At 43.2% G+C, this 27,500-nt stretch overlaps 1 protein-coding gene across 1 annotated transcript in view; it reads left to right on the top strand.

The window, feature by feature from the left end:
- Positions 1–4,630: 4,630 nt before the first annotated feature.
- uqcc1 (ubiquinol-cytochrome c reductase complex assembly factor 1) overlaps positions 4,631–27,500 on the top strand; it is a 40,028-nt gene continuing 17,158 nt past the window's right edge. Inside the window, exons 1-6 of the mRNA XM_084062544.1 lie at positions 4,631–4,827; positions 7,059–7,166; positions 10,436–10,543; positions 16,278–16,350; positions 18,573–18,630; positions 19,253–19,361. Coding sequence (XP_083918670.1) covers positions 4,762–4,827; positions 7,059–7,166; positions 10,436–10,543; positions 16,278–16,350; positions 18,573–18,630; positions 19,253–19,361 — 522 coding nt within the window. The 5' untranslated portion in view covers positions 4,631–4,761. The remainder of the gene's footprint in view (positions 4,828–7,058; positions 7,167–10,435; positions 10,544–16,277; positions 16,351–18,572; positions 18,631–19,252; positions 19,362–27,500) is intronic.

The following is a 27,500-nucleotide window of genomic DNA, read 5'->3' as shown; positions in this document are numbered from 1 at the left end:
TTCACGCCTCTTCATTTTTATTCATTTTAATTTTGTATTTGTTTCGCCTGCATGTTGGTGCTCACTGTATGAGAAGGGTGCAATGATTCATTATTGTCTTTCGGCCTGGCGAGAGTATGTTTTACCCCCTGTCCGTCCGTCCGTGTGTCCGTCCGTGTGTCCGTCCGTCCAGCTGTCTGCGCCCAGCTAATCTCCGGCACCGTTGGCCCGGTCGCTCCGAAATTGTGCACACACACTCCCTGGATGCCAATTCAGAACCTCTGCCCCAAATGTTTCACATGGGCCTGTTATAGCGCCACCAGGAGGCAGATTTGTGCAAAACCCATTTACTCCTACAGATTTTATCCAAATGTCATGCAAATTGGTACACAGTATCTCTATAGTCATGTGATTAACACGGATCTGTCCGATTTTCCATATTCCATCCTCATTGGCTAAGGTTGGCTTCCAAAGTTTGCAGGATTGGTCCGTTTTGAACGCAGCTTGCAATTTCCGTGAGACTTCACACACACATTCCCACTAGGCCGAGGAAGAAATGGCACCCTTTTCACATTGGCCTGTTATAGCGCCACCAGCAGGTCTAATTTAGCAAAACACATTTTTGCAACAAAATGCCTCAAATCATGAATGTGTACGATTGCTGTGAAAGGCCTAAGAAGAAATGATACACTTGCGACGCATTGTGAGCATTTTATACATTTGAAATCTTGAAATGGGACATTCTGCATAATGAGTACTTTCTACTTTTGGTACTTTAAGTACATTTTGATATCAATACTTTTGTACTTCTACTCAAGTGAAATTTTAATTCCGGACTTTTACTTGTAACAGTATTTATTGCAGTATAGATACTTTTACTTAAGCAAAACATTTTAGTACTTTTTCCACCACTGCAGACAGTACAAGTGCTTTCCATATCGTGTGATTTCTGGACTCAGGGAAAGTCCAGGAAACCATTAGATGCCTGGGTGCCTTTGAACAATCTGTTGAGTCAGTCATGCGTGGCCCTGCTTACACTGTGGGAGACATGGACTGATATTACATTTTCATGGTATGATTATCTCTTTCAAAATCTATCCCTTTGAGCAGTATTGTCATGGTTAAATTTAACATTACATGTACAATATGGTAGAAATACTTTCAATGAACGTTGCATCGTTATTGATATTGACATCAAAGAACAACAGTTAAAAGTTAATAAAGGAGAAAGAACAAAAATGGACAATATGACCGTACAATCTTAGTTCAGCTCTGGCCTGAGTTTACGAGTTTCTCACATTACCATGAATTAACCACTTGAACCCTGGCATCCCTATGCTGGGGGGCACATTTGCTGAAAAAACTCAATGCGTTGTGAACTTCTGGATTGGCTATTTTGGTGAAGAGATTTTGTGTAGAGACAAAAAGTGTGGACCAAGTAGAATTGACCCCAGTCAACTAGTTTAGTACGTATAGACTGCTAAAGTGATTCAAGGGATAGTTCACCCCCATAATGACTTTTTTTCTATCTGTTACACACCCCATGGAGACTTGAATTCATGGTGATGTTTTAGTTTTTGTCGCATTCCTAAGCTAATAATTTGATGAGCGGCATTTCCGGTAGGAGACTCTCAATTCTCAGATAGCCCTCTCAATTCAAATGATAGAAAGTATACATTTTACTGCAAATCAGTACACATTATCTCTATAGTGAAGTGATCAAGACGGTTCTGTCCGATCTTTCATATTCCATCCTGATTGGCGCATTCCGAACATTACTGGCCCACAATAACCTACCTGACCTGCCGGAGACCTGTGCTCCGACGAGCACTTTCTCTTGTTTAGACAATGTTTTTGCACAGAATGTGAGGCCGAAAACGTGCTTATGGATGTGCAGATCTGGGCTGAGGTTTGCTCCTTGAGTGTCAGGTTTCACTAAACTGTGTGTTCTTTGTAATTGTAGTATGTAAGAAATCATGCAAAAACTGTAACAGCCCTTGCTTCATTTCTTTAGCAGGACGGACCCAGCAGCGCAGTTAAATCAGCGCCTCCCTCCTGGAGTAGCTGAAAAGTTTTTAACCTCCCGGTGGGAGTCCCCTGCAACACCATCGAAACGAATAGAGCTCAGCTCTGCATGGCTCAGGCTGATATGAGGTGCGCAGGTCGTTCAAGTGTGTCTGTCAACACTTACAAAGCGGCTGGGCCAGGCGGCATCTCAGGCCTGGTGATTAGAGCACCCTCACGTCACCAATCTCAGGACTTAACCTCAGACTGTGCAGTTGGACCCTGGACTTCCTGTCGGGTTGACGTCCGGTGGTGAGGATGGGGTTTGCCCCTCAAAACAGGAGTCCCCCAGGGACAGGTTATGACGTGAACCCCCTCCTCTAGTCCCTGACTGTACTTTATACCCATGACTGAGTTGCCAGTGCCACGCATACAGTAGCTCTCCAACTTGGTAATTAAGTTTGCCAATGACACAGCAGTGATAGGTCTGATCACAACGACGAGACAGCCTACAGGACAACTTAACACAGTGGTGCCAGGAGAACAACCTCTCTCTCTTTGTCAATAAGACCAAGGAGCAGATCGGGAGGGAGGCTGGATCCCATCACCATCAATGGGTCTGCTGTAGAGAGAGTCAGCAGCTTCAAGTTTCATGGCGTTCATCACTGAGGACCTCTCCTGGGATGAGCACAGTGGCCATGTGGTGAAAAAGGCTCCCGGCAACCAGGTTTATGAACAATAGACACAAACAGCCTGTTGTTTTTCTGCCTGTTTCACACACACACACACGCACGCACGCACGCACGCACGCACGCACGCACGCACGCACGCACGCACGCACGCACGCACGCACACACATACACGTGACTGCAACTTGTTCTTGTTCACGGATGACTCGGCTCTGCTGGTCTTTGCAGGTTGAAAAATCCCTTAGAATCTGGCTCGCTGATAAAAAACTAACACCTGGGTAAAACTGAATCCAAAGTCACTTCGACTATGCATAGCACCACAAAGGCCTTAAACACAAGGCTCCAGACATTTCAAAACAAACTGGTCGGGCTACTGCTTGGCCTTACATCTACAACACATTTAACCCCTGCTCATTTTGCCAGGGTCGGATGGCTCAGGGTAGAGGATAGAGTACAGCAACTTGCAATGGGCCTGGTCTACAAGATACACGGCTACACCACACACTAAAGACACCCATGTACTCTGCCAAACTACTTCACAAACATCAATGACGTCCACAATCACAACACCAGAGGGAGCTCCACTATTCAGGTTCAACCAAGATGTGTCTCAAACAAGGGGCTAAATTTGTTCTCCTGCTATGCCACGAAAATGTGGAACGCCCTACCAACAGTCTTAAAGGAGTGAGAAATCCCTACTCTCTTTCAAAAACGCTCCAAAAGTGCACTTTCAGGTGGCTGCAATTACAAAACTTTGAAACCGGCCCCTGTAAGAAGTCAAAGCCTACTGTCAAAGCCTAAGAAGTCAAAGCAAACTGTTTATGGTACATATTTTTCTTTTTTTTAATATCTAACTGTTTTTATGATGTTTTACATAGTATTGTATATGTTTCTGTAATTAAATGTTTTGATGAATTGAGTGCAAAGGACCCCAATGGAAACAAGCCATAAGCTTTTTTTTGCAAATAACGTATTCAATCAATCAGTCAAACACACACATACGCACGCACGTGTGTGCGCGCGCACACACACACACACACACACACACACACACACACACACACACACACACACACACACACACACAATCTTTCTTGCAGCAGTGTTTGTTAAGGAGCCGAAACCTATAATTGTGTATCTCTTATACTTATGTAATGGGATGTATTCAATAACAATATTGACTCTTGAAGACACAGGAACTGGCACTTGCTGTATTTTATAATAAGTATTCATATTTATATTTCACAATGTGGTAATCTCTTTTAACAGTCATTTACATTATTTTGCTAAATAAAAGAAGAAAAGGTTTAGCAGTCATTACTCAGGACTGAAACTACGAAACAAATTAAAAAGCTGAATTATGTTGTTGTAGGTGATATAGCATGAATGTGACTGGCGCCCTATGGATGTATGAATTTCAACCTGGGTTTGCACTTTCTCCATTTATGGTCTGTACATCTACATAAACGTTTCAAATTTCAAATATAAAGTGCTTATTCTATGGCCACGGATGTTAGAATTATGTACGGTTCCTTAAAATTACACGTATTATCCGTATTATTCAATCAACAAGTATTTTAATCCGATTGGTGGCCATTTTCTCATATAGTTATAATGTATCAGAGAGCAATACATCTCCCAACCAATAGGGTCACGTAGTACGGAGAAATACCAAGAAATCGGATTAAAATGCTTTTAATTTAATAACACGGAAGATACGGGTACTTTTGAGGACCCGTACATAATTGCAACATCCGTGGCCATAGGGTAAACACTTTATATTTGAAATTATAACGTTTATGTAGATGTAGAGGCCAAAAAAGGAGAAAGTACAAACACCAGGTTGAAGTTCATCCATGACGGTCATATAATATATGACAGTCATGTCTCAGGGCTACTGGTGCCCTAGCGGAATCACTATAAGCGCAACGTGTTGCAGACGGACAGCATTTGAAGTGGGACAGATTCCGTTGACATTGCAGGGCAGGAGGAGGTGGGGGACGGTTTAAGCGTTACTGTAGGTTTACGGTAATTGGGAAAACAATTAAGTGACATATCATAATAATACTGTAGAACTCCTAACGCGGTCATGTTTCGGCGACCGCTACAGTTCGCAGTCAGAAGCATTCATGTGACAGCAGCGACCAGAGGAAAGGTAACGTTGTTCATCACCAAGCGTCGTTACCTAACGTTAGCTTGGTTGGCTAATAATAGCTGTCTCTCAGCCTGAGAGCCAACCATCATGTCCTACAGTGTTGTTGGTCAATAATAACAGGGTCAATCAGCTGTGATCCCAACATGATACTAACTAGAGAGGATTAAGTAAGAGCGCACCGTGAACCATATAAACGCCAACTACAGATAAGCTAACTATAGTCAGTGGTGTAAAAGGTAAAGTATGCATACTGCACCTGTAGAAATACGCTGTTACAAGTAAAAGTCCAGAAAAAAAATAATCTTTTGAAAATAATAGATCTGCTATTTTCTAATGTCCAAAGTTTAAATAGGGCTGAAGTAAGTAATGTATGTTTTGTAATTATAATTCAAATCTACAAAGTAACTAGTAACTAAAGTCTTCAAATTATTGTAGTGGAGTAAAAAGTACAATTATTGAAAATTGGAAATACTCAAGTAAAGTAAAAGTACATTAACTTAAGTACAGTACTTGATAAATCTAATTACTTTCCACCACTGACACACCTACTGCTAGCTATAGTTAATAAGATTAGTTGGCCTACTCATTTATCTTGTTATTAGCTTGTGGAGGTGAACTTGAGTCTTGGATTCTCTCGTATTACACATTTTAAACGGACAGATATTAAAACCCATCTGTTGTTTCTCTGATTGAATGAATGGCCTATGACCTACTTTTCTCAAGCTCAAGAGATATGGGCACAAAAATGACTGGCATTCACAGGGTGGGGAATTAACACTGTCTGCCCACCAGTCTAATGCATGTAGGACTTTGTCTAATGTCTAACCACCAGACACATTAGATTGTAGATAACAAGCCAGGTGGTTCTGTGCTTAAATGGATGTTTCACTTAAAACAAAGAATTGGGTAATTTTATCATCTACTCAGGCTTTTGTGAGCTCCCCAGACAGTTTTTAAGTTGCTTGATTCAGTATTTAGATATTTGATATTCATTTGATCAGACACGCCCCCTTCCTATACTAACCCATTATAACTTCAAACTCCATTTTTAACATGTTAGATTAATTAAAAACACCCATCATTGGTCCTGGTGACTCATCCTGCCCTCCTAATATATATGAGGGGTGGGTTTTTTCGATAACTTTTTTCATTTCATTTTTTTATTGTATTTTTTTTTTTAATTTTCCCAAAAATATATAAAAAATAAATGAAAAAACACGGTCTCCTCACGTGTTAGAAGGGCAGGATAAGTCACCAGAATCAAGGATGGGTGTTTTTGATGAATCCAACATGGTTAAAATGGAGTTTGAAGTTACAATGTGTTTGTATAGGAAGGGGGCGTGTCTGATAACATGAATAGCAAATATTGAAATACTGAATCAAGCAACTAAAAAAAATGTCCGGGGTACTCTCAAAAGCCTGAGTAGACGATAAAATGACCCAATTTTCTTTTGAAAGTGAAATATCCCTTTAATTCTGCTTTTAGTTGACTGCCACAGTATTTTGTTTAATGCATTTGTAATAGCTGACAATGTGGTTTGGGCGATTCTGATTTTGTTTTGTTTGTCTACAGATGTCTGGGCTCAGAGAAATTAGTGTCAAATACCTTTTTCACTTTTGAGTTCTCCAGCTGTCACAGCTGTCACCTTCAACCCTGTGTCCTTCTCTTCCCTCCCTTCATGTCTCTCCCCCTTTCTGATAGAGATGTACCGATAAAATAATGTCCTTACTCATACCTATAGCTTGCATATCGGTCGATACCGAGTACCGATCCAATACCAGGGTATATAATAATATATATAGTATATAATAATATAATATAAAAAGAAATCTAGTGGGGACCCTCTGGGTTTCCCTGAGGGGGTTCCAAATGACCCTCACAGGTCTGTAACGGGTCCATTTGGTTCCATTAGGGTTAAGGCTTGAAATTAAAACCGTTTGAGAAGTGCAACATCAACTGAAGCATTCAAAATCCAAAAAAAATGATTAATGTAAATGACACATCATCATGTGATACATTATGTGGTATCGTAATGGCATAGACTGGCATACTCACGATACCAGTAGGTGTATTTAGGCAGTATCGGCAGCTTTTCCGATACTGGTATCTGTATCGGAACAACTCTACTTTCTGATTAAACACTTTTCATTCTTAAAGTTTCTTCACTGTCATCTTCCTTTGCTTCCTTCGCTCTATGATCTATAATCTGTCTGTGCTTTAATCCATGTAGGTATTAGATCAAGAGGCCTGTTTGGCCAGAACATTAGTGGCCTGTCGGCTGGCCAGAACCTCTTCCCCCTTCCTGACACCATGTCGGACACTGCACAGAACCGCACAGGTAAAGACACGCACGCACGCGCGCACACACACACACACACACACACACACACACACACACACACACACACACACACACACACACACACACACACACACACACACACACAGGCACACAGGCACACAGGTTATGTACAATCTTGTTGGGACTGATTCATGCAGTCATAAGTAACATTGCCACACAAACATTGCACAGAAGATCAAAAACTCAAAAGCTGCTCAATTCAAATTTACACAATGATGACAATTGTAAACCTATTGTCATGTTATGCTTAGAGACAGTCAAAACATCATTATGTTGGTTGCTCATGTGGAACTCCACCTCTCTTGTCAGAATGTCAGAATAAGGATAGGTTATCATGAGAAGACCTCACCTTCTTATTGGGGTGAACAACACTGTAAAAATGGTCATTCCTGCCTCTGCAGAATCCTGACACTGTATCCCGATAATAGTTTTCAGACTTTTCAGTTCACAATAACATACATTTGAATGTGAGAAACCTTTACATTTAATTTAGAATTATAAATAGCATTGTATACATCAAACACATCTTGATTACTCATCATGATGAGTCATGAGTTTTGATTCCACCCTTCAATTGTCCCAAGAGTAGGGATGGGCATTTTCCATTTTCTCCGCCCCAATAGCCGATTAGTAAAGATAATTTTCAAGTCAACATAATGAAATACATCCAACAATGAGAGCAATGTATTATAAGAAGTTTGCAGGATGCATAGCCTGCTATATATTGGAGAGGTGCTGGCCTCACCAAAAGTAAACAAAATAACTTTTCATGCCCTTCCCTATACAAGAGTATAAACGCAAGAGGTGAACAAACTTAGGGGAGCAATAGTTCTCTTTTTTTTTATTGAATTTTACGGTTCAATATCAACTTGCAAATTGTGGATTCTTGGTTTTGCAATAAAATTATGTTAACACTTTAAAATTAAAGAGAAGGCTGCACACTCATAGCCACAACGCAGGATTTATTTAAAGAATACCAACATTTTGACCTGGGAAGGTCTTCTTCAGGGAATTCAATCCCTGAAGAAGACCTTTCCAGGTCGAAACGTTGGTGTTCTTTAAATAAATCCTGCATCGTGGCTATATTGAGTGTGCAGCCTTTTCTTTACTATTAGACTTATTTACCAAGGTCAGCAGCACCTCATCAATACTGGTGGGCGCCCTTCTCCTGTTTGTTTTCAAGTTACTATACTTTACACACTGCTTACTGATGAAATGGAATCGTGTCCGGGTCACTGGAGAAAACGCCTCCCTGCGAGTGAATCCAACAATGTTGCCTGCCAAAATTAACCGATCTACAAGCATCGCAACACATTGTGAGAAGGTAGATCATCCATTTTTGACGAGCGACACCGTTGGATTAATAAATGAGCATAATGATTAGCCCGCTTGGTTGAAGTGACTCCATGATAGGTAACGGGGTCATCAATTCACAGTTGTACACGGTTGTAATATTACAACGCATGCGTGTGTGATGTTGGATGTGTACTGTGCTGTTGATGTGATACAATACAGACAGCATAGAACCTATTTTAGGAGCAACATGTCCCTTGGCTTGTTTTCATTTTGTGAGGCCTCTCTCTGCAGTATGTGACATCTGGACATCTTTATCAAGGCTGTTCTCACGCGCCCTCTTTTCACCCCCTTTTCCTATTTAACTCATCTCTCTGCCCCCCTCGCATTCTCTGGCCTCTGTTTTTCTTCGCCCATCATGCGCTCTCCCCTTCCCTACACCACCCTCCTCTCCTTTCTCTCTCTTTAACCCATTAAGACCTGGAACTGTGTAATTTTTAGATTTGAGCTAAAAAGCATTATTTTACACTTTGGGCTATTCAAAAATAGCAGAAAAATAGCAGAAAATAGCAGATATACAAGCTCATAGCGCGGCCGCGCTACGAGCTTGTAGATCTGCTATTTTTGAAAAATTGTGAAAATGTGTGCAAATCTTTGAATATATATTTTTTTAAAGCGAACATTTTTAACTCAAATCTTTGCTCCTGGGCCCCTGGAGCAACATATTTTGATGGGGGTCCGCGGCCAAATACATATCATTTTGGGGGTTCTTGGCATGAAAAAGATTGAGCACCACTGATATAGAAACATACATTTTCAGAAAACTGTTGAGATTTAGGAGACATGTAGAATCGGCTTCAGGTATCAATGGGTTAACTCTCTCTTCCCCTCTACTGTACTCAAACTCCCCCCTTTCCCCCCCATCAGACTCTTTTCCCATGCTCTTTCTCTCTTTCAGTTTGCCATGGTTTATTTGGCATGAATATTGAGAACAGTGTTGTCAAAGCATCCAGATCCAGATAGGATCAACATGATCTCTCTATCATTCAGTTTGTCAGCGTGATCACATAAACATCTAACAAACGTACGTATGTTACTAAATGGTGCAATAACCTTTTGCGTCTTGAGGCTTTCCACGAGGCGAAAAAGTCTGGTTTTCATTCCCAACTAACTAGTGTGATCCGGTCGAAGGCGCAATGTTTTTGTTCCCCCACATGAATGCCGAATTGAGTAGCCTAGTCCCCGCCAGTCGCTACGAGTTAGAATAAAACATAGACATACCAAACACACTATACCAAGAGATACATGGATAAACTTGCAGGATTTGTACAGTTTCAAATCAAATAAATCAAATCAAAGTTTATTTATATAGCACATTTAACATGACCAGGTCAACCAAAGTGCTGTACAGGTCAAAACAAAACAAAAGCAAAAAAACTAAAAGACAAAAAACAGGAAACGAACAATGCAATGCAAGCAGACAAAAATATACAATGAATAGGCACAGACAAACAAACATTAGCACCGATAGGGGGAGATAAGGCTGCTATAGGGCGGAGATAAGGCTGCTATAGTTATCACTGAAGGCCAGGGAGAAGAAATTAGTCTTTAGTAAAGATTTGAAAATAGCTAGCGAGGTTTCATAGGTTTATGGCTAGGCCCTACCAGCACCTGGTTTCCAAGGGAATTATTTTTAGGGAAAACAGGCTATATCGGTATTCATCCAATTCTCCCTAGACTGGATCAGAAAACTGACTGAGTTGATGCCAGTCTAACTAAATGTAACCCTCTGTCATTTTAAGATTTCATCGGCTATTCAATAATAGCGCGGCACTATGAGCTTGTATATCTGCTATTTTTTAATAGCCAAAGAAATCTTAAAATGACACATAATGCGTTCCCGATCTTAATGAGTTAAGGTCCACATTCTTATCTTTTATCTCTCCCCCCAGCTCTTTAATGTGAAGGACTCACCCCAGCACTCGGAAGAGGAGGTGGGAGCCTTCACCAAACTCATCGAGGCCATTGGCTTCACAGGACCCCTCAAATACAACAAATGGGTGAGTGATGGTCGGTTGGAGTGGGAGAAAGTGAATTACTGGGAGGCAGGATGCCTGGAGAGGGAGGAAGCGTGGAGCTTAACCAAGCGGCCATCGGCTTCACAGGACAATAAAATATGATAGATAGGCGAGGGAGTCAGGGGGAGGGAGCGAATGAGTGATTGAGAGAAGGTATTATGGAGGAATGAAGGAAGCCGGCATTAAAAATATACAGAGGCAAATGGTTGAAAATGGACCCAGATATCTCAAAATGACCCTGAAATCAGACGGATGGGGTAATACTTGCTCCCAGTTTTTCCCAACCCTTTTTTTTTACATTTGCTATTCCAGGTTAATATTTTGTCATTAAACTGCACTTTCAGAGACAACTGTTAATTAAAGGAGAATTTCGCCCTTGTCGTTTTCCTACCTTGATTTGACGTTCTTAAGTCTTGATGAGAGGGGTCCCGGACCCCCAGTTAAAAACAAGCAAAGTTCTCCATTTCGCGGACCCCCCAAACCGCAGCTCAGAACGGCCGTCTTTAGATCTAGGCTAAATCCGCGTATTTCCGTCGCTCGAAAATAGTTTTTTCTTTTTTTTTTCTCTCCTTGTGGTCCGTCTGATGTCAGTGCTATGCTATTGCTACTCGGGTGCCGCCATTGTTGTTTACAGATCAGTTTTACTGAAATCACGTTGGAAGTCTCGTCTTGTGATACTTCCAACGTGCCTCCAGTCTCCAGAATGGCGGCCAATAGCATAGCACTGACATCAGACGGACCACACACTACAGATATATACAAGAAATAAATAAATGAAAAGATGAAGGAAATCTTTTCTCAGTAAATCAACTTTACACATTATTTTAGATGCTGCACCTGATATTGCCAGAGATGCAATGGTATAGCTGTAAATATGGTCAGTACATTTTTGAGGAAAATATACATATTTTCACCTACAGTAGTACATTGTCTCCATATTGTCTGTTACATGACACCAAGCTGTGTTGTGTTTGAGCACTGCTTGGTTAAATGAAGCCCACAGACCTTTTGGCCATGGCCTCATGTCTGTATGCATGTAGACCAAAGGTCATATAGGAATGAATATAGGCTAGAGTCGACGGGCAGAAGTTTAGATTGTGTGTGTGTGTGTGTGTGTGTGTGTGTGCGTCTAAAAGAGGACAGGTGTTCCAAATGTGTGTTGGTTACATATACACTGTAGAGTCGGCAGATAAGGAAGCTGTCCTAGTGTCCTTACGTGTGTCTTTGTGTAGAAAGAGGTCAGATAGACAAACGCTATGTAACTAACACACATTTTGAATGTGTGGAGCAACAGACATCTACCTGTAAAGATCATGGGAAATCAGATGTGTGTGGGTTTGGATCTGGGTGGGTAACTGGGTAATTATGTGTGGTGGTCAGGGTTTTCAGATCCCTTGTGGGGCAGTTTTGATTATGGTCAGTCAGTCAGGCAGGAATGCACCAATCAATCCACCCAAAAACGTATGATGATGATCTGCATGATCTGTATGATGTCCAGTCGGCGACAGAGGCAAATATCAAACGAGATATTATCGCGGCCAGATCCTCTCGCAGAGCCTTTCACACACAGCGAGCAAAACCTCTGCGATCAAAGCCCGATCTGTGTCAGATTGGGGGTTTTGTCAGCGAGCGCCATAAAAGGTCCCAGACAGCATAATCGGAGCAAATATCCTGCAGTGTGTACTAGCCCTAAAGGTCATTACACACCGGCGAATATACGCAAAATTCGGACTCGCCCCGAATAATTAAAAGACGCTTTTTTGCTTCGCTTTTTCGCTCCATGGAAGCTTGCATTGACTTTATAAGGTTTTTAAAAAAAAAATATTATTCGCATGAAAAAATCACCTCCGGTGTGTAAGGAGCTTTAGAGTGTAGTTATAGAGGGTGTAGAGGGAAAAAGGAGCAGGCCTTGTATCGAGCCCTGGGGGACCCTGGTCAACTGAGTATAGGGTTTAAGTGGTTAATATCAAGACCCTGGTCATCTGAGTATAGGGTTTTGACTGTGATTCTTATTGACCTATTGTTTCATAGTCTTGTTGAAAACCTCGTTGTTCAGACTTATTGTTATATTGTCTTGTTGAAAACGTTGTTGTTCAGACTTATTGTTTCATTGTCTTGTTGAAAACCTTATTGTTCAGTCTTATTGTTTCATTGTCTTGTTGAAAACCTTATTGTTCAGTCTTATTGTTTCATTGTCTTGTTGAAAACCTTTCTACTCTTCATTAAAATAAAAACTTTAGAAAGAAATTGAACATATGTGTTCCCACAATGGATACAAATTCACGTTCATGTGTGAACTGTCATTGCTCCATTGAAATTAATGAATTCCGATTGCACTGCAGCCCACAGTCGGCGGAAAGCTGGTTCAAATTATACATACAGTTTAGAAAATTAGGAACACAATTTAACCACATGAACCCTAGCGTCCATATTCTGGCATGTCATAAATTATAAAAGACGAACGTTCTGCGAAAATAGGCGAACATTCTGCGAAAATAGCAAATCTAAAGTACAATCTCACAACGCATTGCAAATGCGATGCTTTGAGAGCTGTGTCTGCTATTTTTTGGTGAAGTGATTTTGGTGTGGAGGGAAAAAAGTAGTGGACCAAGTATAGACCCCTGGGGGACCTTGGTCAACAAAGTATATCATTTCAGTGATGGTCTTTCTCACTGGGATGAAATGTTTTGATGTGGTTGATATGCAAAAATGTTGATATTGATTATAGGTGCAGACATCATAATATATGGTTACAGTATTAATTGTGCAGTCTTGTGTGTTTTATATTCTGAGGTGTGAAAGCTATTATAGAGGATATGCGTGTGACATCATCATCAAACCCGGAAGTTATGCAGGAATGCCTACTGAGTGTCAAAAAAATACTTTCTGGCCTTGACAGCCCATGCATCCAAACACAAAAGTCATATCTGATTGCATTAAACAACATTAAACAATGTTAAACTCACTTTGCATGTTGCTTTGCCACTCGATGTGCCACTTTAAGCATGCGCATATCCTCTATTGACACTATCACAGGCTTGGGGGGGGTGAGAGATGGAGGCAATAGGGAAAATAGTGTTGTACAGCAGTGGTTTTCAACCTTTTTCATGCCAAGGACCCCTAAATTGATATACATTTGGCCGCGGACCCCCATCTGAACCCCAGAAGCAAAGATTTTAGTTAAAAATGTTGGCTTTAAATAAGATTTGCAAAAATATATTCAAAGATATGCTAAAAAAGCAGATCTACAAGCTCATAGTTGTGCCGTGCTATGAGCTTGTATATGTGCTATAAAATGATTGTGACGTCACGCTATGTTAACTAATTTCGCTGGGGACCCCCTGGTACCTCCCCAAGGACCACTGGTGGTCCTCGGACCACTGGTTGAGAACCACTGGTGTACAGTATACAAGGGAAAAACAAGAACCCCCTGGGCTGTAAAAGGATGTGAAGTCACACAGATTGCAGATTGTGCCCACACGGGCACTGCTCAATTTTGCCTGTCCAAAAAGAGCCTAGGCTCCACATACCTCTGTTCTTAACACCACCTCTTAGAAAACCCAAACCCACGCTTGCCACTGCCAAGCCCTTCGGCCTCTCTGTCACATGTGAGCAACTTGCACAAGGATTGGAGCAGAACAACAAGCAAAGGATAATTTTCCACTAGAGGGGACACTGGGAAAGATCTGATCACACAGACACTTGTAGTATATGGGAGATAGTGGATGGGGTGGTGTTTAAGGGAATTACCACCGAATTACACCATTTAAAAGACCACTTGCTGAAACTGCAGCCTTTTTATCTCTGGGCTAATAATGATGATAGAGGCAACCGTCCCTCTTTAATGAGATGTAGATAAAGATATTTTTTTTAGAAAAAAAGAAAAGCCTGGAGAGGCATTCCAGGTGTTGCAGGGGTACAGTTCTTGCCGACCACCGTAGAGCCCAGGCTAGGAGTTTGAATCACCTACGACAGGGGTCTTCAACAGGGGGGCCAGGACCCCTAGGGGGTCCTCAGAGTTACTCCAGGGGTCTGCCAAATCTTTGTGATAGGACTTTTTTTTAAATTTTACATTAACCAAAAAAGGAGCAAATCAAGTACGGTACAAGCATTGAATGTTTAAGTGGTTAAATGTCTGAAATGAACCAAAACATTAATTTACACAACACTGATTGACAAAAACATTAATTTACACAACACTGATAGACAAAAATATGAATTTACACAACACTGATAGTCAATGAAGCTATCTATGAAAAAGTTTAATCTGCAACACAATTGTATGCAATGTAGTGGGGGTCCCTGCTTCATCTCTCTCTCAGCTAGGGGGTCCTTGGGCTGAAAAACGTTGAAGATCCCTGCCCTACGGTGCACCTTGCTTGGCCGAGCGCTCCAACAAACATAATTGGCTGTGTTAACGGGCGGAAAGCTAGGCGGGGCCGGGGAGGGAGATCAGTCAGAGTGCCCGTTGAGCTTGGTGTGGAGTCAAATGAGCGTGGCCCTGCGCATGCGCTGCATCCTCCCCATGAAGCTCCTCACTGTCAGGTGAAAAGAAGCGACTGGTGACTCCATCTGTATCGGAGGAGACATGGTTGTCTGTCAACACCCATGACCAGCTGTAGGGGTTAGAAGTGATGTGGACTACACATGAGGGGAATACTCGGAATTGATATAACTACTAAATTGGGGGGGGAATTGGGGTGGGGGGGAAGAAAAGAAAAATGTCTGGAAAGCATTCTGTTTTTGTGCAAAATGTTTCAAATCTTATTTTTACAGCCTCAAAACAGATGAGGCACCCCCCGGGTTGGGAACCACTGCTCTAGGACATATTCAGGAAAAAAAAACAAGACAAAGGTCTTTAGTTGTGTGAGCAGTAAAGTTAATGTTTATCAGCAGCTCAATTTATGTTTTCGGAAGTCTGACACAGTCAGTAGGCCTACAGCTGGTGTTGATGACTAAACCATGGGCCTAATCAAATCACCCAAAACATGTTATTTTCAAATCCAGCATGCTCATTTGGCAACCGTACATGTTGTGATGTTGTGATTTCAAAATAGGGCTGGGCAAAATCAAATATCAGATTTTTTTTGGGCCAAAACGCCTGTATCGATAGTGTATTGTGACGACAGTTTCATTAATACTTCAAATCAGCACTAATAGGAGATTTAGTTGGTAGTTATAGGCCAAGGGTGCTAAATGACTAAAATGTTGACATTCACTTCACTGGGTGGTTCTGTTTTATGATGTCATGTCCCTAGAGGTGTGCACTATGATTGGTCTACTTTTGATGGAAAGACATACTGTACAGACGATTATGTATACAGTATTGTCTCTGTACATACAGTCTGTCATCATCCGTTTTTACGTCTGGAGACTCCGTCCATGACCTCCTCAGGAGTCTTGGCTCAGATTTGATTTGGCGCTAGGAACCCATTGCGACCGCATGCCCTTGCTGATGTCGACCCTAGGCAGAGTTCGAACCCGCAACCATCCGTACGAATGGCGTGTGCTCTAACCGCTACAGTATTGCACTTTATGTACAGACAATCCGTGTAGAATACAAACCCTGTTTTAATAAAACGAAACCATTTCACTATTGTTTTCTACTTATGTATGTACATGGCAGAGCGTTTGTCCCTAGCTGGAAACACTACTTTGAATAGTTGATTTGCTAATGATATTTGTTTTCTCTTTTTCCCGCTTTGTCTCTCAACAGAAAATCAAGATTGCTGCCTTGCGGATGTACACATGCTGCGTAGAGAGAATCAATTATGATGACTTTTTTGAAAGTAAGTGTGTTGTGTATATGAGAGGGTCATGTGTTGTGTATATGAGAGCTGAGAAGAAAGTTCTATGGCCTGGCATCCATGTCACCATATATTGTACATACAGCGTTTTTATTACGTCAAATTAACCACTTAAACCCTCTAGGCTTAGTAAACTGGACCTGAGTTGATCTGTAGTCTGTACTTGGACCGCTTTTTTGCTGTCCTATCAGGTTTTTGGGGACCGATCATCGATGCCGATCTTGTGCGTAAGGGGGAAATTCTAATATTTCAAAAATGATTGATTATTATGTCAAAACTGGGGGGGGGGGGAGAGGAAGCATGTCTGGTCCTGTCACAAAGCTGCGAAGCAATATTATACGATACATCTGATTGACTTTTATACCACTCAAATGGTGGCCATTAAAGATCGGTTTCTCCGGATCGGCTAAATTGCCGATCACCGATTGAGTAATTTGGAGTGAAAATCTGTGGCCGATAATCGGAGCACCTCTAGTGAAAATGTTCTCCGTTTGTCTGCAACACAGAGCAGAGTGCACGCCCGCACTCCTGCTTCAACTTAGCTTATCTGTGACTACTCTGTTGGGGCGGGGGGAGGTGACTGACACATGGCTAGTCTGAATGCCACGATGAAATGAATGTCTAGAGACCAGGTCGGACCGGGTCTAATAACTTTTAATTATCCTTGGTCCGTTTTGGGTCCAGTTTACCGCGGTCCCCGCTTCGGCCCGGGTCCAGTTATCCACGGGTCAGTTTTGGACCGGGTCCGGTAATTTAGTATTTTTCCTTCGGTCCGTTCGGAACCGGTCCCATTATCCACGGGTCCGCTTCGGTCTGGGTCCGATTTCTTGGACCCATGCTAACCTATACTACAGGGTCCATTAGGACACACGCACGCACGCGCGCACACACACACAGAGAGAGAGTTCAGTACTTGTTGTGTACTGGTACTGGTCCAGCTACACAGTGCCGCGTTGGTAATGGGACTGATCCAAACAAATATGATGGCCACAGGGACATTGTCACCACCCGCCTGACACATTTATAAGATGTTTTACTGCCACACACGCATGCACACATCTGGTTTTCCATTTCTCTCTTTTTCATAGTTTTCATTGCTTTCTCCCGCTTCTCTTGTTTCTCAACAGCCATTATTACATATAGTCTCAGCTTTGGGTAATTGGCCTGTGGTAATTAGGCTTGTTCCGTTTGGCGATAGAGTCGTATGTCACCGGTATTTTTTTCCTATGCCGATATTAAGCGATTTTAACAAATTAACCGAGATCTGACAGCCTGCCTCTATATGCCTGCGCATCAAAACATTGCTCTGCACTCCATTGGAGTAGTTGCATATGTATGAGATTATCTCCGCCAGGCCGGAGCGGCTGGGAGGCAGCACAGACACAGACTTTTCAAAGGGAGCTGCTGTTTGACTAGAGGATGCACTTTTTAAAAAAATTACCTTTGACCGCTGGGTTAGGGTTAATTTTCTCAAATAATGTTATCTTCACACACAAAGATCATCCACACTGGCTTTGATTTCACTTAGCTCTATGCTGTGACCTAACCCTGCTGTAAAAGACTATGGAGGCTTATTTACTCCAATAATAAATTCAACCCAAGTCTCAAATAAATCTCTCCGTCTCGACAAGCCAAAGGTCTAACTAGATCTAAAAACTCATGCATTCCCTTCCGCACAACTCCATTACCGTACTGCCTCTAACACCCGCAAATGGTAAATATTTACTGTATATGACACCCTTCTACTCCTGCCATCTCCTGGCGATTCAGTCACGGTCATGTATCAGCGATTTGTAATGGGCAACGAATAACCATATGAAAATGGAAAGGATCGCCCCCTGCCAAGGGGTAATGAGGCTGAATCTTTGATCTTTAAAGGGGTACTAGAGACTACCAGTTTGTTGGCAAGAGTGATTATGCCACAACCCGGTCAATTTGTGTTGCCTCCAGTAGTATCCTGATTTCCCCGATCATCTGACATAAGAACGCACATCCTGGCGGGGAACTCATGTACATTGTAAATCTGACACCACCAAGGAGAAAATGCTAACATCCTGGGTAAGAGAGTAACGTTTTTTTGCAGGTTGAAGCCTAGTCAGTAATAAAAGGGGCAGCATATCTCTGGTACTGTTGCATTGGTTTGGAGTAGACATTTCTTTATTGTCTAGTAACTTTGCAAAACATTTATTTGTGTGTGTTTTTAGGATGCTCCCTCCCCGACACACTCAACTCTTGGTTCCTGGTGGCGCAGCTACATGTATGGTGAGTTGCAAAGAGAACCAAAAGTTACAGAAACGTGCACACACTTAAGGATATGCATGATTTGCTCACTATTTAATGCTAGTTCCTGCCTTCACCCCCTACAGCAGTGGTTCTCAAACTTTTTCATGTCAAGGACCCCCAAATTGACACTTATTAGCCCTCGGACCCCCAGTAGAAAAGATATGCCAGGGACCCCCCATAAGAGAAGATTCTTTACGGCTCTAGCAGTGATTCTCAACCATTTTAATTTCAAGGACCCCCAGTTTGACATGCATTAGGGCTGCAGACCCCCATTTAATGGCATTTCTACCTCTCGGACCCCAATTTATATTGTAAAAATAAAGGTTAATTTAACTCTGAGAGTGTACAAATGGACCCGTTAGGGTCCATTTGGTTCCATTTGTACACTCTCAGAGTTACAGACCCATATGGTTCAAATTGGTTCCTAACTATCATTTAGCTGGGGACCCCCTGAAACTCCCTCAAGTACCCCTGGGGGTCCCCGGACCCCACTTTGAGAACCAACGCCCTACAGTATATGTCCACCCTGGCCTTCTTTGTCTTTAGTCTGTCAACCATTGTCTCTCTTTTTAATGTTTGTGTCTCCTCTCTGTCCCATCAGGATGTGCTTGGTGAGGATGCGGCAGGAAGGCAGAGCAGGGAAATACATGTGTCGTTACATCGTTCACTCCATGTGGGAGGATGTGGAACAGAGGAGCAAGATAATGGGGGTAAGTGTTGTCAACTTTATAGTGTATGTATGATTGGTTGTGTTTCTGTCTGTGCTCGCGTTTGTGTTTGTGTGCTTGGCTTTACATTTATCCATGTGTATGCAGATTTAGTCTTGTTTTTTTATTTTATTTAGACATTTCTTTTATAGGATAAGCCCCTTCAGACGCATCATCTTGTTTTCGAGGGGATCCTTGTTCATTCACACAGGACATGAATTGTACGCATGCCATGATTCTATGACACACACCACAGCACACTATGTGAGGAGGACACACACACTATATACTGTATACACACACACACACACACACACACACACACACACACACACACACACACACACACACACACACTTGTATTACTGTATTACTCCAAATTATAGGACAACAATTTTATAAATGCCATTTTTACTATTTCTTTTGTCATTTGTAAACCTAAGCCCTAAAGCCTGAGTTATACATGAAAATAGACGATCTACGAGCTCTCTGTGTGTGTGTGTGTGTGTGTGTGTGTGTGTGTGTGTGTGTGTGTGTGACCTCACAAACTCCATAGTAATTTCTCATGTCTGACCCCTTTCTGTCATGTTGGACCCAAGGAGTAATACTAGAGACCTCGTAGTGTGTTCACCGCTTAACCTTGGCTCCCACTCCGCAGCAGCATCATGGCACATGGAGCATCATGGCACATAGCTCCTCATTGAGCTCTTTATATAAATAGCACCAGGAGTAGCTAGCTACCTTACATCACATACTGTTCAGCGTTAAATATTTCATCCAGTGGCCACAGTGGCCGGGATTTTACCAATGCACATCACTCTCGGGATTTTACAAGCCCACAAGAGGTTTAGAATGAAATAAGAGCTAGACATTGCCCCTATATTTGAATTCATTTAAAAAAAAGAATTAATACATGTAGTGGTGGATACTGTAGGCTACTCACACTCAGTACTTGAGTCAAAGTATAGATACTCTAGGTCAAATATTATAAAGTGAACGTTCCTCAGTCAAGTTTGTACTTGAGTTAAAGTACTAGAGTACTCGCTTTTAAAAATACTCCAGTATTCAAAAGTAGAAATTACCAAAAATATCAATAATAGTGAAAATGGCACATCTGGCCCGGACGGTTGGCGTAACCGTCTGGGCACCGAGTCTGGTAATCCAGCCTGACAGAGTGCCGTGGGTCCGATCCCGACGACCTTTGCTGTGTGTGTGTGTCACCCCCCCCCCCCATCTCTCTCCCCATTTCCTGTCAGCCTACTGTCCTGTCAAATAAAGGCAAATATAATTAATAACTTTTTGTATAGTTGTATGTGTTGCAATAATGTGTGGTTGTTACAAACTCCCAAGACACACATGGACAACATGTGTCACGGCACACCAGTGTGCCTTGGAACACCGTTTGGGAAGCCCTGGCCTAGACCAACGTGGCTCATAGAATAGGCAAGCTTATAAACCACAGTTTAATTGGCCAGCATTTGGCTGTCACTACTCAACCCAATTTTCACCACAAAGATCAACATATCTTAACCCATTAAGGCCGGGAACGTATCTGTGTCATTTTAGATATCTTTGGCTATTCAAAAATAGCAGATATACATGCTCGTAGCGTGGCACTCGGTGCCACGCTACGAGCTTGTAGATCTGCTATTTTTGAAAAATCGTGAAAATTTGTGTGAATCTTTGAATATGTATTTATATATACTGTATGTGTATTTTTAAAGCAAACATTTGTAACTGAAATCTCTGCTTCTGGGGGTCCCTGGAACAAAATATTTTGAGGTGGGGGTCCGCGGCCAAATACATATAATTTTGGAGGAGGTCCTTTGCATGGAAAAGTTTGAGAACCACTGATATAGCAACATAGGTTTTAGGATTTAGAAGACATTCTCTAGAATCGGCCTCAGGTCTTCATGGGTTAAGTATTGTACTGTATCGTATGCCAGGTACATGTATTCCTCCAAACCTAAAGTACGGTATATGACCAAAGGTCAGTAGACACCCTTTGTAATTAGTGTTTTGTACTTAGTATCCTTTGTTCCAGTGATTGGAAATCTCAATGCAACATCTACAGTGACATTCTACATAAACTTGTGCAATTTTGTGGCAATAGTTAGTGGAAAGCTGTTTCAGAGTGACACAGTCCTCCCCCCCATGCAGTAGACATGTCCAGTACAGTTGCTGAATCCACAGAGTTTGGCTCCCATGCTTGGCCCTCAGTTTGAGTATTATGTTGAGGCCAGTGGTGTAAAGTAACTAAGTATATTTACTCAAGTACTGTACTTAAGTACAATTTTGAGGTACTTTTACTTCACTGGAGTATTTCTTATTTTCAATACTTTTACTTCTACTCCACTACATCTCAGAGTCCAATATTGTACTTTTACTCCACTACAATTATTTGAAAACTTTACTTACTAGTTACTTTGCAGATATACATTATTGTATTATAAAACACACATTAACCACGTTAGCCCTATTTTATACATAGGCTATTTGACAAATGTCTGGCCTAAATGCATGTCAAATGTCAAGGTTGAGAATTACTGACACAAACAGTTGTATTGGGTATGTTTTATCAGATCTAGGATTTAACTTTGAGAAATGCACTCTTTACAGTAATCCCCCTCCATATATTCTGTATGCTCTTAAGCATTTTAGTCGTTTTGAGTCATTTGAGTCGTCGATGTCAAGAAGCGACACTTTCTGGAGCTGCTCCATTCAAAATGATTAACTGGCCCCAAAGCGTTGTGGAGCCTGTGACAGCTGCCAGGGTTAATTTCCAGGGATTTTTTGGCTACACATTCTGGTCCCGGACTGCGCAATTATGAAATAAAGGTCATTTGGGTGTAAAAGTTAAAATAAACATTATATAGTTCTCCAAGTTGGGTTCCCCATTAAAAGATGCAGTGGAACGGCTCCACTTTTTGTGTCATGGTGACATCACAGATGGAGAGTATTTGGTTCCCTGAGTTCAGGCTTTAGGGGGAAATGGTGCCTGTTGATGGGTAACTGAACTATTGGAAGACTAATGGACCAGGTGGTTTGGTGGGGTTTCCCTTTACTGAAAATGTCAAAGGCTTATAAGCATGCACCAAGCTTCTAATATTTTTTTTATTTTTACATTTAACTTGATCTAGTGTGTGTCACTATTTGTCGTCACATTCACCGTCTTCTTGTTAGTTTAATTGTGAGTCACCCTTAAACCAATCAGGGAACCCATTCGGTAAATAACAATAGTATATAATAATAATAATAATAATAATAACAATAGAAGTGGTGTACACGGCAGGCAGTTCTAATGGAAAAAACTATGACCCGTGTACGGACTAGTGCCGGTGAACACGGCAGCGATCATCTCCCATAGTTGCTATGGAGCGTGAACACTCGCGACTGCTATTCGTGTACACTGTCTGTGCCAACTACATTTTCTCAATGGGGGGCAGCAGAGAGCCTTAGTCAGTCATTCAATCAATCAATCAATCAATCTATCAATCAATCAATCAATGCCAACAAGTAGAAATGTGCTCTGTGTACACGGCGTGTACACCTCCCACATTATGCTATGGGAAACGCCGTTTCTGATCATGTGACCTCCCGGGACGCTGTTTCTGGGCGGGGTCTCGCCAAATTCGTCCCACGTACCCCCCCCCGCCCCCCCCGATAGACCCTCTTGAGTCTAGGCTAGCCTCAATCAATCTATCAATCAATCAATCAATGCCAACAAGTAGAAATGTGCTCTGTGTACACGGCGTGTACACCTCCCACATTATGCTATGGGAAACGCCGTTTCTGATCATGTGACCTCCCGGGACGCTGTTTCTGGGCGGGGTCTCGCCAAATTCGTCCCACGTACCCCCCCCCCGCCCCCCCCCGATAGACCCTCTTGAGTCTAGGCTAGCCTCAATCAATCTATCAATCAATCAATCAATGCCAACAAGTAGAAATGTGCTCTGTGTACACGGCGTGTACACCTCCCACATTATGCTATGGGAAACGTTGTTTCTGATCATGTGACCTCCCGGGACGCTGTTTCTGGGCGGGGTCTCGCCAAATTCGTCCCACGTACCCCCACCCGCCCCCCCCCGATAGACCCTCTTGAGTCTAGGCTAGCCTCAATCAATCTATCAATCAATCAATCAATGCCAACAAGTAGAAATGTGCTCTGTGTACACGGCGTGTACACCTCCCACATTATGCTATGGGAAATGCCGTTTCTGATCATGTGACCTCCCGGGACGCTGTTTCTGGGCGGGGTCTCGCCAAATTCGTCCCACGTACCCCCCCCCGCCCCCCCCGATAGACCCTCTTGAGTCTAGGCTAGCCTCAATCAATCTATCAATCAATCAATCAATGCCAACAAGTAGAAATGTGCTCTGTGTACACGGCGTGTACACCTCCCACATTATGCTATGGGAAACGTTGTTTCTGATCATGTGACCTCCCGGGACGCTGTTTCTGGGCGGGGTCTCGCCAAATTCGTCCCACGTACCCCCACCCGCCCCCCCCGATAGACCCTCTTGAGTCTAGGCTAGCCTCAATCAATCTATCAATCAATCAATCAATGCCAACAAGTAGAAATGTGCTCTGTGTACACTGCGTGTACACCTCCCACATTATGCTATGGGAAACGCCGTTTCTGATCATGTGACCTCCCGGGACGCTGTTTCTGGGCGGGGTCTCGCCAAATTCGTCCCACGTACCCCCCCCCCCCCCGCCCCCCCCCGATAGACCCTCTTGAGTCTAGGCTAGCCTCAATCAATCTATCAATCAATCAATCAATGCCAACAAGTAGAAATGTGCTCTGTGTACACGGCGTGTACACCTCCCACATTATGCTATGGGAAACGTTGTTTCTGATCATGTGACCTCCCGGGACGCTGTTTCTGGGCGGGGTCTCGCCAAATTCGTCCCACGTACCCCCACCCGCCCCCCCCCGATAGACCCTCTTGAGTCTAGGCTAGCCTCAATCAATCTATCAATCAATCAATCAATGCCAACAAGTAGAAATGTGCTCTGTGTACACGGCGTGTACACCTCCCACATTATGCTATGGGAAATGCCGTTTCTGATCATGTGACCTCCCGGGACGCTGTTTCTGGGCGGGGTCTCGCCAAATTCGTCCCACGTACCCCCCCCCGCCCCCCCCGATAGACCCTCTTGAGTCTAGGCTAGCCTCAATCAATCTATCAATCAATCAATCAATGCCAACAAGTAGAAATGTGCTCTGTGTACACGGCGTGTACACCTCCCACATTATGCTATGGGAAACGTTGTTTCTGATCATGTGACCTCCCGGGACGCTGTTTCTGGGCGGGGTCTCGCCAAATTCGTCCCACGTACCCCCACCCGCCCCCCCCGATAGACCCTCTTGAGTCTAGGCTAGCCTCAATCAATCTATCAATCAATCAATCAATGCCAACAAGTAGAAATGTGCTCTGTGTACACTGCGTGTACACCTCCCACATTATGCTATGGGAAACGCCGTTTCTGATCATGTGACCTCCCGGGACGCTGTTTCTGGGCGGGGTCTCGCCAAATTCGTCCCACGTACCCCCCCCCCCCCCCGCCCCCCCCGATAGACCCTCTTGAGTCTAGGCTAGCCTCAATCAATCTATCAATCAATCAATCAATGCCAACAAGTAGAAATGTGCTCTGTGTACACGGCGTGTACACCTCCCACATTATGCTATGGGAAACGCCGTTTCTGATCATGTGACCTCCCGGGACGCTGTTTCTGGGCGGGGTCTCGCCAAATTCGTCCCACGTACCCCCCCGACAGACCCTCTTGAGTCTAGGCTAGCCTCAATCAATCTATCAATCAATCAATCAATGCCAACAAGTAGAAATGTGCTCTGTGTACACGGCGTGTACACCTCCCACATTATGCTATGGGAAACGCCGTTTCTGATCATGTGACCTCCCGGGACGCTGTTTCTGGGCGGGGTCTCGCCAAATTCGTCCCACGTACCCCCACCCGCCCCCCCCCGATAGACCCTCTTGAGTCTAGGCTAGCCTCAATCAATCTATCAATCAATCAATCAATGCCAACAAGTAGAAATGTGCTCTGTGTACACTGCGTGTACACCTCCCACATTATGCAATGGGAAACGCCGTTTCTGATCATGTGACCTCCCGGGACGCTGTTTCTGGGCGGGGTCTCGCAATAATTCGTCCCACGTACCCCCACCCGCCCCCCCCGATAGACCCTCTTGAGTCTAGGCTAGCCTCAATCAATCTATCAATCAATCAATCAATGCCAACAAGTAGAAATGTGCTCTGTGTACACTGCGTGTACACCTCCCACATTATGCTATGGGAAACGCCGTTTCTGATCATGTGACCTCCCGGGACGCTGTTTCTGGGCGGGGTCTCGCCAAATTCGTCCCACGTACCCCCACCCGCCCCCCCCCGATAGACCCTCTTGAGTCTAGGCTAGCCTCAATCAATCTATCAATCAATCAATCAATGCCAACAAGTAGAAATGTGCTCTGTGTACACTGCGTGTACACCTCCCACATTATGCTATGGGAAACGCCGTTTCTGATCATGTGACCTCCCGGGACGCTGTTTCTGGGCGGGGTCTCGCCAAATTCGTCCCACGTACCCCCCCCCGCCCCCCCCCCGATAGACCCTCTTGAGTCTAGGCTAGCCTCAATCAATCTATCAATCAATCAATCAATGCCAACAAGTAGAAATGTGCTCTGTGTACACGGCGTGTACACCTCCCACATTATGCTATGGGAAACGCCGTTTCTGATCATGTGACCTCCCGGGACGCTGTTTCTGGGCGGGGTCTCGCCAAATTCGTCCCACGTACCCCCCCCCCCGCCCCCCCCGATAGACCCTCTTGAGTCTAGGCTAGCCTCAATCAATCTATCAATCAATCAATCAATGCCAACAAGTAGAAATGTGCTCTGTGTACACGGCGTGTACACCTCCCACATTATGCTATGGGAAACGCCGTTTCTGATCATGTGACCTCCCGGGACGCTGTTTCTGGGCGGGGTCTCGCCAAATTCGTCCCACGTACCCCCCCCCCGCCCCCCCCGATAGACCCTCTTGAGTCTAGGCTAGCCTCAATCAATCTATCAATCAATCAATCAATGCCAACAAGTAGAAATGTGCTCTGTGTACACGGCGTGTACACCTCCCACATTATGCTATGGGAAACGCCGTTTCTGATCATGTGACCTCCCGGGACGCTGTTTCTGGGCGGGGTCTCGCCAAATTCGTCCTACGTACCCCCCCCCCCCCGCCCCCCCCGATAGACCCTCTTGAGTCTAGGCTAGCCTCAATCAATCTATCAATCAATCAATCAATGCCAACAAGTAGAAATGTGCTCTGTGTACACGGCGTGTACACCTCCCACATTATGCTATGGGAAACGCCGTTTCTGATCATGTGACCTCCCGGGACGCTGTTTCTGGGCGGGGTCTCGCCAAATTCGTCCCACGTACCCCCCCCGCCCCCCCCGATAGACCCTCTTGAGTCTAGGCTAGCCTCAATCAATCTATCAATCAATCAATCAATGCCAACAAGTAGAAATGTGCTATAACATATACGTATATGTATATGTATATGTACATGTGACACTGATAAAGCTCAAAGGTCAGCAAAAGGACTGCAAAGGTCAACCCTGGTTATGTCGAATGGTGGGTTACATCAATAATCTACAACTTTTCAATAAGAAGTTATAGATTTTTTAAATAGTTCAAAGTTAAGCTTTTCTCACATTTTTCAAAAATATTTTTTTTTAATTAAAAAACACGTTTTCAGACTCACGTTTAGTAAACTTGAAGCTTTTTTCACAAACATATTATTATTTTATTTTGACCCTTCCACCCTCTTATTTATATGATATTGAGTCGAATGGTAGGTTACATCAATGGTCTAGAATTGTTTAATAAGAAGTTATAGATTTTTGAAATAGTTCAAAGTTTAGCTTTTCTCACATTTTTTTAAAATATTTTATTTTTAAATTAAAAAACATCTTTTCAGACTCAAAAAAAGACGCTGAATTGAATGGGATAGGTCTCGATTTTCTAGGACCTTGGGAAATACAAACGGTCACCAAAAAGATTGGACGTTGACTTTTGTATAAAAAACGGATTTTGTTGAGCACAAAATCTGTAACTAATC

The sequence above is a fragment of the Gymnoscopelus microlampas genome, assembly GCF_963454915.1.
Source record: "Gymnoscopelus microlampas genome assembly, chromosome: 7".
Lineage (NCBI taxonomy): Eukaryota > Metazoa > Chordata > Actinopteri > Myctophiformes > Myctophidae > Gymnoscopelus > Gymnoscopelus microlampas.
This window is presented reverse-complemented; position numbering and strand designations above follow the sequence as displayed.